The sequence below is a fragment of the Aquarana catesbeiana genome, linkage group LG10 (genome assembly GCF_042186555.1).
Source record: "Aquarana catesbeiana isolate 2022-GZ linkage group LG10, ASM4218655v1, whole genome shotgun sequence".
NCBI lineage: Eukaryota > Metazoa > Chordata > Amphibia > Anura > Ranidae > Aquarana > Aquarana catesbeiana.
In genome coordinates, this window is record NC_133333.1 from 168543746 (window position 1) to 168556051 (window position 12306).

At 41.7% G+C, this 12306-nt stretch overlaps 1 protein-coding gene across 1 annotated transcript in view; it reads right to left on the minus strand.

The window, feature by feature from the left end:
* Positions 1–2945: 2945 nt before the first annotated feature.
* The window catches only part of UBE2J2 (ubiquitin conjugating enzyme E2 J2), a 57601-nt gene continuing 48240 nt past the window's right edge, over positions 2946–12306 (minus strand). Inside the window, exons 6-7 of the mRNA XM_073602932.1 lie at positions 10148–10228; positions 2946–3942 (exon numbers count right to left, since the gene is read on the minus strand). Coding sequence (XP_073459033.1) covers positions 3658–3942; positions 10148–10228 — 366 coding nt within the window. The 3' untranslated portion in view covers positions 2946–3657. The remainder of the gene's footprint in view (positions 3943–10147; positions 10229–12306) is intronic.

The window sequence follows — 12306 nt, forward strand, 5'->3', positions numbered from 1 at the left end:
ACCAAACAATTTCCATTACCAAGTTATTCAGATGCCGTGAGCGCTGTATTATACTGTAGTAGTATAAGCTACAAACATTATGCAGAGCTGTCCTCTGGCACCAGTACAGGCAACTTCCTATCTGCTGCCAGAACACAAAATCGAGTTGGGTTGAGTGATCCTCAGCCAGAGGAGGCCTTGTAATTTTATCAATGATTGGATGAGGTGGAGAACATGAAATCATTGACTGGTCCCCATTCCACCTTGATCAATCAGAGGAATCCTTGTGTTCACTGATAAAAATGAGAAGCACTTAGCCCGACTCAATTTAGTTAGTTTCAGCAGGAGAGGGGAAGTCCAGACTGCCACAGGAACACAGAGCTGCATACTGTATGTACAATAGCTGATGCTACTACAGAATAGTATAGTGCTCACAACTATAATAAAAATACATTTACAAAAAGTCACCTTTCTTGGCATCCACAGTACTGAGCTTAGGTCCCGTAACCCAAAAATGGAGCATCATGGATCTGCACAGCTGACTGGCAACAATTTGGAGACTTATTCTCCTCCATACTATCCCTGATTAAAGTAGACCTAAGTTTACAGTTTAGGTCAGCTTTACTTGAATCTATGTTACCATGGAAACACACTATGGGATGTATTTTAACATGGAATTGTACTCAGTGTGGTCCCACCAGGTGGGTCCTTGTAATAATTGGCAAGTTATGTACTTCCACTTTATGGCACACTTGCCTCTCGGTGAATCTTTCTTTAGTGTTCACATTCCCCCTTGCAAAGTCAATCGCTGCCATCTTCTCCCGGTCTCCTTTCTGGTCCGCAGTCTTCTTTCTCTGCCTTTGCGTGGCCATAGATAATGCTAACACATTACAGGACTTTACACTGAGCTGCACATGCATGGCAGTCAGCAAATAGTTGAAAAAAAATTAAGAAAAAAAAAAAAGATCTTTTGACAGTGGAAACATACAGAGTCACTTCTGCCATAAAAGCTTACAGTAACAGCTATCAATTTTTAAAATTGCACTTAGTTTTGATTTAAAACTGAACTACAGACTTGCCTTCAGTCTTGCACAGTTGTACAGGCTCCTATCCCGAAATTGCTTATTCATATTTCACAGCACAATGTGAGCCCATCATAGTGTGTATTAGACGCTACAGCAAATTAAGTAGAGCCAGCCTTATTTCCTGGCTGGAGGAGATTTAGCATCATCTAGCCTTTGCTTCCCAACCTAAATGCCGATATTGGGAGGGAAGGGTATACCAGAGAAAGCAAAATATAAGCAGATTTTTTTTTTTTTTTAAAGCTGAAGAATAAACACTTGTGCAAAGAAAAAAGGTTTGCTTTCATTACCTATACATCTCCAGCATATAATTTTCTTTCCTTCAGTCCACTGCTGCTCTTATTCATGTTCCAGTACTGCCAGGTATGGAAGAGGAAGTGACAAGGGCCATCATGTGTCCATCGCCTGTAAGCACTGTCACTTGAGTAGCCCACCATCCGCGTAAACTATGAATCCAGGAACTTTTAGCTTATGCCAGGCTTTCCTTCTCTCCTGGAAGCTGAACTGAACAGAGTGGGAGCAAAAGGAAGGCCAGTGTATGCTGCTGGGACGGTCTGCATTATCGCGAATCTGTTGTTTGGCTTTGCATTGCAAAGTAGAGATTCACTTTAGAATCGTGTATGGTGACTGCAAGATTAACTTTATGGTCTGCGATAGACAAAAACTAAACATTGACAAGGTGTACACTGTATTGACAAAAGTAGTGTGACACCTGCCTTTACACGCAGATGAACTTCAGTGGCACTCAAATCAATCCAAAGGTGTTCTATCGGGTTGAGGTCAGGATTCTGTGCAGGCCAGTCAAGTTCCTCCGCCCCAAACTCTATATGGACCTTGATTTGTGCACTGGTGCGTAGTCAAGTTTGAAACAGAAAGGGGCTATCCCCAAACTGTTCCCACAAAGTTGGGAGCATGAAATTGTCCAAAATGTCTTGGTATGCTGATGCCTTAAGAGTTCTCTTCACTGGAACTAAGGAGCCAAGCCCAACCTCTGAAAAACAACCCCACATCATAATCCCCCCTCCACCAAATGATTTGGACCAGTGCACAAAGCAAGGTCCATAAAGACATGGATGAGCGAGTCCTGACCTCCACCCGATAGAACACCTTTGGGATGAATTAGAGAGGAGACTGCAAGCCAGGCCTCCTTGTCCAACATCAGTGTATGATGGCTCAAATGTGCTTCTGGAAGAATGGTCAAATATTCCCATAAACACACTCCTAAACCTTGTGGACCGCTTTCCCAGAAGAGTTGAAGCTGTGCCAACTCAATATTGAACCCTACGGACTAAGACTGGGATGCCTTTAAAGTTCATGTGCGTGTAAAGGCAGGCGTTCCAATACTTTTGACAATATAGTGCATCTTCAGTCCTAAAGTACATATGCAATCAAAAATAAAAATGCAATATATTGTAGCTTTCAAGTCCTTGCATTTGTGCGAGCTACATTCATTTTTATCAGGCCTCTCTTTCCTAATTTTCACCTGGTGATCCTGCTTCCTGTCCCTAAGTGACTACACTTACTCCACTAACTATTAAGAGAGACATGGCGGCCTCTCAGGCCAGACTTCAAATAGGTCTGACTTTGTTAATCACTATTACACAGAAATGGGAAGATTAGTTACTTAACAGAAGAAACACAATATATTATTTTATGCTTCCAGTTTAGCTTACAGGAAGTAGCCTGGAAACTGCATTTCCAACATGATTAGGAGGTATTTCTGTACTTGCTAAATATGTTCTTAGCCTGAAAAAAAAAGTAATGCACACATCAAAGGACAGTTATGCTGCAATATAATAAACTGATGTTCTTAGGTTTAGTTATCCTTTAAGTCTCTACCTGATGAATGGGTCATGCAGGCAAGTACCATTCAAATACTCAAAGTTTCCTACGTTCAATCTCACTGAATGAACCTTTTAATAACCACTTCTAACAGGATATAAATCAAGTGATACAATCATTCCATAGTTGATTTTAAAATTTTACCTCACTTTCAGAGCTAAAACTTACACACTAAAACAGGAAAAAAAAAATAAAAAAACAGGACATGTGAAAATGTCAACATTAAACTTTCAGACTTTATCACCGGATAGCTGACGTACAAAACTGGACCAATCCTTTTGGAGCCTGTGTGCTGGAATGGAGCAGACTTGTCTACAGCAGATGACAGGCCCGCATCTCATCGCAGATCCAGTACAGAGAACATAGCCCTCTCCCTGACAGCTTTTAAAGAAGAGCTTGAGGAAATTCATTGGATTAAAGCAGATGTTGGAAATGAAGACGCCCGGCTGATTCAAGCACCAGAGGCTGCAGTGAACATAGTACAGGGTCTCTTTTTAGTTTGCAGTCATGGAAAAATACACAACCACTCATCTCATGTTCTAAAAAAAGAAAAAAAAAATATATATATATTTATATATATATAATAATAAACCCATGAGCCAACTGATATATCACTTTGCACAACTGTAGCACAAATAGAAATGACCCGAGCGTGGTGCTGAGCGAGTCTGTCTTCTCCTAGCAGTTCATTTGCTCTTTCCCGACTATTGCTAGTTTGGTCTCAGATTCTTCTTGATGCCCCTGGTAAAACTCATCATTCCTGGGCTATGCTTCTCAGTACATACTTGACTGTATAGGCGAAGGCTGCAAATCCCACTATGACAAAGACATTGGCCAGGGCACCCCCTAAAAGTCCATGGTTACGGTTTGGCTGTTGTAGACCGGGGTGATTTGCTGCTGCCAAGGGGGCATGGCCGTTCAAGAGTGGAGCTCCATTCTGACCAAAGTGGGCTTCTGTGTCTGGCACTACGTCTGGGAGAGGAAGGGACTGTGGCCGGTTGGTTAGTTCTTCTTGTGCGCGCTGCTTCTTCTTTATTTCCTAACAAAGCACAAAAACTGTCAGACAGGCAAAACAAAGGGGAGAAATAATCACACAATGCAAGGAAAGTGGTAATGGCCACTACCCAGAACATTTATTTTTTTAAACTGATGAATCGGCATGGTTTGTGTTTTTCATGATGCAGAACTGTTGGTTTTCGATGTTGGGGCTCAGGATGTAGGTGCATAGGCTGCTGTATAGGTTGTGTAGTGTAGTGTTAAAAGATTAAGTAGGTTAGTATTAGGCTTCATGCACACATAGCCTACTTTGACCTCTGGCCGGCGGTCAAAACGTTCCTCTCCTGAATGCAATTTTTCCACGTTCAGGAGAGGGAGGTTGAAGCTCCCCTAATCGCAGGAGCTTCTACACTCTATAAAAGCCTATGTGCCAATGTACACATAGGCTTTTACCAGAGTTGAGATTAGGAGCTTTGGCAAAAAAAATAAAATAAACAGCAAAAGCTCCTAAACTCAGGTGTACATGAACCCTTAGGGTCAGGAGCTTAAAGTTAAAGTGGAGTTCCACCCATTTCTTTATGTTCCTTGCAACGCAATGCCCACCAGCAGAAGTCTGTAATGGTGATTATTATTCATTTTTGTTCTAAATATCTTATTTTTTTATATGTAGTCTGCACTTCCAGTCCTTTATTAGGCAATTCCTTAGAACTCCTGGGATATCGGAGTCATCCCAGAAGTCTTCAGACCACACTTGCCTTCCTTCTGGGTTCTGTGTTGATTGACAGGTTGCCATAACAACAGGTCAGGAATTTCCACTGATACCGCCATTGTTATTTCAACCTGTAAACACAGTGCGCCACGCTGTGTCCTTACTGTGCAGGTGCAAGATCAGGAGGTGCATGCTGAGTAGCCAGCTGCACGTAATCGCGGAAGCAAGTAGGAGCAGGCTTTAGATGCCCACACTAGTAACTAATAGCCGCTGTCTGTCTGCCGGGATCCTGTGATGAATGTCATATTTACAAGTAAGAAGAGGAATTACAATTACAACATTATCCTATTTATATTGTGCAAATACAGAGAATCACGGGGGTGCTTTTTGATGAAAACTGCCAAGAAGACTGGAGCTCTGCTTTAAGGCCTCATATATTCAATGTTTTTTCTGCTGCTCCTATTTAATTTTGGTGTTTTTTTTCTGCCTCTAAACACCCCTCTATGTTAATATATGTGTCCATGCACACATGGGCATTTAAAAGGTATTTACAGGCAGGAACGTTTAGAGGTAAAAAAAAAAAAAAACCCACAGCTAGTGCGTTTCGGAGCAATGGCATTTTTGCAGAAAAAACACTTGACACGCCTAAACGAGTGTTAATGCTAGATGTGTGTTAGCGCTCAAGCGTTAACTCATATCAATGACCAGAATAAATTATTCTGGCCAATGAAATGGATTAACGCCCAAGGGTTTGAAAAGCCTAAGCGCGTTTACAAGTGTTTTATTTTTGCCAAAACGCTGCTGCCAGGTAAGGAGTCCATGAGAGTTAGAAAAACGTCCATAATGTGCATAAGGCCTGAGAGTTATACCCCTTTCACACTGGAGGCGTTTTTCAGGTGCTACAGCGCTAAAAATAGCGCCTGCATAGGGCCTGAAAAAAGCCTCAGCTGCAAACCCAGTGTGAAATCCCGAGTGCTTTCACACTGGGGTGCTGCGCTGGCAGGGCGTGACAAAAAGTCCTACAAGCAGCTTCTTTGCAGCGGTGCAGGAGTGGTGGATACACCGATCCTCCACCACTCCTGCCCACTGAAAACAATGGGGCAGCGCTGCTATACCGCCGGCAAAGCACTGCTGCAGCAGCATTTTGCGGGTGCTTTTAACCCTTTTTCGGCCGCTAGCGGGGGTTAAAACTGCCCCGCTAGTGGCCGAATAGCACCACTAAAACGACAGTAAAGTGGCGCTAAAAAACGCCCAGGCGCTTTCAGTGTGAAAGCACTCTTATAATTAAGCATTAGGAGATATATTTTAGGTTGGGTGTGTGGGAGACTTGGTAGGTTTTTACAGTGGCAAAATTAAAAAAAAAAAAAAGGGGGGGGGGGGTTGTAGTAATGTGCCATAAATGTGTGTTGTCTAGGTCTTCACTAGGGAGATTTCCCCTTAATTCCTATCCCAGTGATTACTCATTACAGGCAAATGAATCTCCCCAATAAAAAAGCAAACAGAACAAACTCCAGAACAAGCACGTAATATATTGTAGATTATCAAGTCCTTATGCAGTTGTGGTCATTGGGTGTACTACAAATACCCAAAATACTTCAAAGTAAATAGAGTGTATATAGATGTAGTACTTCTTTCCTTTTGCCCCAAAGACAGTCCCCCATCCCTCCTGCACTTGCCAGCAAGTCTTAACTGTCATAATGATAGGGAGTTGCTCTGTAGCTGAGAAGCTGCTGCTGTCAAAAAATTAACTGTTTGACACAAGGTTTATAAACATTGTAAGACATGAGATAAAAAGAGATCTGATGTGACGCTGTTACTTTTGTATTTACTGTTTTATTCATCTGCAGGTCAAAGGGATAAGCTTCAATCCGAATACAATTTTATATATATATATATATATAGATAGAAAGAGATCTGATGTGACGCTGTTACTTTTGTATTTACTGTTTTATTCATCTGCAGGTCAAAGGGATAAGCTTCAATCCGAATACAATTTTATTTATATATTTATATATATATATTTTTTTTTTATACAGTGGGGACGGAAAGTATTCAGACCCCCTTAAATTTTTCACTCTTTGTTATATTGCAGCCATTTGCTAAAATCATTTAAGTTCATTTTTTTCCTCATTAATGTACACACAGCACCCCATATTGACAGAAAAACACATAATTGTTGACATTTTTGCAGATTTATTAAAAAAGAAAAACTGAAATATCACATGGTCCTAAGTATTCAGACCCTTTGCTCAGTATTTAGTAGAAGCACCCTTTTGATCTAATACAGCCATGAGTCTTTTTGGGAAAGATGCAACAAGTTTTTCACACCTGGATTTGGGGATCCTCTGCCATTCCTCCTTGCAGATCCTCTCCAGTTCTGTCAGGTTGGATGGTAAACGTTGGTGGACAGCCATTTTTAGGTTTCTCCAGAGATGCTCAATTGGGTTTAAGTCAGGGCTCTGGCTGGGCCATTCAAGAACAGTCATGGAGTTATTGTGAAGCCACCCCTTCATTATTTTAGCTGTGTGCTTAGGGTCATTGTCTTGTTGAAAGGTTAACCTTTGGCCCAGTCTGAGGTCCTGAGCACTCTGGAGAAGGTTTTCGTCCAGGATATCCCTGTACTTTTCTGCATTCATCTTTCCCTCGATTGCAACCAGTCGTCCTGTCCCTGCAGCTGAAAAACACCCCCACAGCGTGATGCTGCCACCACCATGCTTCACTGTTGGGACTGTATTGGACAGGTGATGAGCATTGCCTGGTTTTCTCCACACATACCGCTTAGAATTAAGGCCAAAAAGTTCTATCTTGATCTCATCAGACCAAAGAATCTTATTTCTCACCATCTTGGAGTCCTTCAGGCTTTTTTTTTTAGCAAACTCCATGCGGGCTTTCATGTGTCTTGCACTGAGGAGAGGCTTCCGTCGGGCCACTCTGCCATAAAGCCTCGACTGGTGGAGGGCTGCAGTGATGGTTGACTTTCTACAACTTTCTCCCATCTCCCGACTGCATATCTTTTAGCTCAGCCACAGTGATCTTTGGGTTCTTCTTTACCTCTCTCACCAAGGCTCTTCTCCCCCGATAGCTCAGTTTGGCCGGACGGCCAGCTCTAGGAAGGGTTCTGGTCATCCCAAACGTCTTCCATTTAAGGATTATGGAGGCCACTACTGTGCTCTTAGGAACCTTAAGTACAGCAGAAATTTTTTTGTAACCTTGGCCAGATCTGTGCCTTGCCACAATTCTGTCTCATGATTCTAATTTGCTCTGACATGCACTGTGAGCTGTAAGGTCTTATATAGACAGGTATGTGGCTTTCCTAATCAAGTCCAATCAGTATAATCAAACACAGCTGGACTCAAATGAAGGTGTGGAACCATCTCAAGGATGATCAGAAGAAATGGACAGCACCAGAGTTAAATATATGAGTGTCACAGCAAAGGGTCTGAATACTTAGGACCATGTGACATTTCAGTTTTTCTTTTTTAATAAACCTGCAAAAATGTCAACATTTCTGTGTTTTTCTGTCAATATGGGGTGCTGTGTGTACATTAATGAGGAAAAAAAATGAACTTAAATGATTTTAGCAAATGGCTGCAATATAACAAAAAGTGAAAAATTTAAGGGGGTCTGAATACTTTCCGTCCCCACTATCTCTCTCTCTCTATATATATCTATCTCTATATCTATCTATCTATCTATCTTTTTTTTTTTTAAATAAGTTTATTATTTAACTTATTAACCCTCAGTTTACCCTAATAAGCCCCATTTTAACTTCTTCCCTTCAAGTTGTAGGAAAGGCTAAAATAAGTATGGTTTAAAATGTTGCTCTTTATTAGGTATTTTATTTCCAGCAGATACCAAGATGCCGGATACAAAATATTCACCAGGTGGTACAGAGTTCCAGCTCTCTTGTATAAAATGTTCTCCCTGTATTGGAGGTGTAATCAGGTTGAGAGGCAAGCTACTACACATATTCTGGTAATGTCTGTTGCTACGACTCTATTGGGAAGACACAATTAAATTGGCTCACAGGCATCTCTTTGAGAGACAATCCCACAGCTTTTCTTTTACATCTCTACCTGCTTCCCAGAACATGACATTCCTTTCTAAATATTCTCGTAAAGGCACCAAGTGAATCTGTACTTCTGAAATGGAAGTCAACGGATCCCCTCACCGTTGACCAGCGATTCTCTGTGGTTAAGGGGAATAAAAACATGGAAGACCTTACAGCTTCACTAAAATGTAAGAAGAGCGATTTTGTAATGCCTGGTTTTATTGAAAGGATTTTCACTGTTCTCAGTATAGCTCTTTCATCTCTCCAAAGAGTTCAGAACTCTCTGGTTCTTGAGTTTGTTCTTTTTCAATGCCTCTGCTGAGGCGAGACTTTCCGCACATGACCCCAGAATTGCCTGATGAAGGAGCATACATGCTCCGGACAAGCGCACCGCCCGCTCCACCTTCAACCCTGATGTGACCTCAGCGGCTTCTCTCGAGTGTACACGAGTTCCAGGAAGCGCTGGGAGCCACCAGAGCAGCCGAGACCAGTGGCCACCCTTCTACACACAGCATCATTTCCTCTCCCAGTGTGGATGAACTTCTATACAGTCACATGCGCTGATGATCGGCCACATTGTGATTTGTATTCTTCACATTTGAATAAACGCACATAACTGCTGCACTTATATAGTGCTGCTCTCTCTTCCTTTCTTATGTCACCCATGCCCCCAGCAGAGTGCAGGGCATTTTTTTCCCCTACCTTTCCCCTTCACTCTCCTGCTCCCTCTTTATAGTCTTTAGAATACCCCTTCCCTAGCGTTATATTAGTTAGAAAAATAAAAGTCATCCCTCAGGATACAGATTTGAAATGCTTACTTTCTTCACGTGTCTTTACTACCTGCCAACCAACTAAAAAAAATAAAGAATAAAATACAAGCAGATATAAAAAAACAAAAGATAACTACTACATGCATACAGTATACTTAGAGGTCTTAAAAAGGGTTCCTTTAGTAAAGCCTATAGAGACTGTTTCGACAAGAATAGTTCTTCAACACTTACGGATCAGATCTGAAATCATCATATCAACACACAAGCCAGATGTTTACTACTTATCAATGAGACTTAGGCTAGCCATACATGGTTAGAATCTCAGCAGGTTCAGCAGGAACTGGCCAAGATTCGAACCATTAATGGTCAGACAGTATGTGTCAAGTTGATCGATTGATGAATAGACTTTCAGCAGAAGTAGTGAGTATTAGTGACTTGGGTACAACAGCCTGCCAGATTTGCTAGTGATTACAGAAAGCGGCTGCTATAGCCGCTAGCGATAATCACTGTCTTCTCCCGGCTGCTCCTGTCCCCCCACCGGAAGAATTGCTCGGCAGAAGGGATTCCCCTGTCAACGTTGATGGGGAGGATAGTGCAAATTTCCTTCCTGCAACCAGTGGTTGCAGGGGAAAAAAATTTGCACTGTCTATGGCCTGCCTTAGAAATTTTCATGTGCATGTGATAAAGTATTAAGTCACTGGTCGAACATGGTACTTACCTCAACTACTTCTGGAAACAGCTCACAAAAAACTTTATCTTTTAGGTTAAACGCTAAACTTTGTGCTGCGAGTTGTCGTTTCTGTGAAGACAAGCAGAAAATAAATTATCTTGATAATTACGCATTTTATGTGCCCAAAATGCTCCATTGTTAAAAATTCATATTTTTTTTTTATATCAAGGAACTTTATTAAACATTGTGCACAAACAATACAGATTCCAGAGCATATGTACATCCATAGCATATAATAAACATTGCTTCACTCAAAACCATGTATGAACATCCGTAAATCAAAGTGTTCAATCACCAAACTATTTGGAAACCCAATCTTAATTCAATCAGTTATTTATGTCACACCATACCTGGACCACATTAGAGTTGATAAAGCCTCACCCCCTCCCAAGCAGTTAAAAGTTCTTTTAAGATGGCTCATACATGTCGCTTACTAAGATTTGAAAAGTAGTTACCAAAAGAGTTAAATACCAAAAGTGTAGTGGATGCTTGGGATAGACTTCCAGCAGAAGTAGTGAGTCATTCAACAAGTGGATTCAAACATGCTTGGGACAAACATAGGTCTATACTCAGACAAAAAAAAGTTAGAAAAAAAATATAATAATAAATATATATGTGTGTAGCGCTGGTAGATTTGCGATCTACCATATGTTAGGTAAATTTAGTAACTTGTTCGTTAAATAGGTTAGGTTTGCCTCTGTTCCAGCTTGGCTGACGTTGTGTGTGTTTCCATACTGACCAGTGGGTGTCGCTGTTATCACTAGTCAGTGTTGGAAGGGCAACGTGTCGAAGCGTATGGATGCTCTTCTGTCCCGGAGACAACTCGGTGGAGGTGGTCCTCCGAGTTGCACTCTGGGCGAGGGTATTTATGGGACAGACGCCATATTGTGGGGTTCGTTTTACAGCCACCTGCTGGCCCTCCTGGCCGACAGGTATGCGTTAGAGAGCTATCTTGTGGTCCTCCGTTCCAGAGGCCCATGTCGCTGCGGCGCAGGGGTGGGCCCAGAAGCTTGCCTGGGGCCTACCACAGCAGCCAAGGTCCTGAGCTGTCTATCCAGTGTGAAGAAGCTGGACAACCGAGGAGATCCCAGGGGAGGACCCGTCATGGAAGGATCACGCAGCGTGCTGGTCTGGAGAGGGGCCTGGTGACTCGGTTGGAGGACGTATCCTAAAAGTAACTATACAGCATAGTGTTGCCGGTTTGGCTTAAAGGTTCAAGCACTGTGACTGACGTTCATTGCAGAAAACTAATACATCCTGTGGCAGAGGATCGTACAGGTTTATCCCAAACAAGTCTGTGGCAGAGACTTTTGTTCGTGCTACGTACTGGCTGCTAGGCAAGTGAGAGAGGCCTATCCAGGCGAGCAAAGAGTGTGTCCCACGAGGGGAGCGCATTCTATTGTAATATCAAAATTCTACCAGGACATTTGTCAAGAATCTTACAGGAAGATATTTGAGTTTCTTCTGCAGTTTCCCTTCTGCCTCTTTCCTGCTACTTCCTTAGTAAATCGTTTAATAAAGCATTGAAAACGTACTCAAGTGTTGGTGCGTGTATCATTCAGAGGTAAACTCAACGGAACCCTAGACCCGGTGCCGGTAAAACAGAGGGAAGGAGAGTGAAGGTAACAAGCCCGCTTAAACCAGCAGCTCCGCCAAGAGTTATTGTTACACATATATATATACACATATATATATATATATATATATATATATATATATATATATATATATATATATATAATTATAATATCTTAGATTGTAAGCTCTAACAAGCAGGGTCCTCTGATCTCTCTTGTATCGAATTGTATTGTAACTATGCTGTCTGCCATAATGTTGTAAAGTGCAGCACAAACTGTTGGCCCCTATATAAATCCTGTGCTGCTATTTTATATATATAAAACTTGATGGACTACTGTGCCTTTTTTCTGCCATCCACTCTTCTACAAAAAAAAAAAAAAAAATAATAAAAGAAAGAAAAAAGAAGAAGAAGGAGTTAGGGAAATGTGAGAACCCCTCTACACAATATAACTAGTAAATTGAAGCAAGCCTACTACCAGCAAATTACTCAAAGTACCCAGGTCATCTATAATCTCAATCGGAATATTGGGTTGTCTTGAGCTAACTAATGACCTTAACTCCTAATTGCA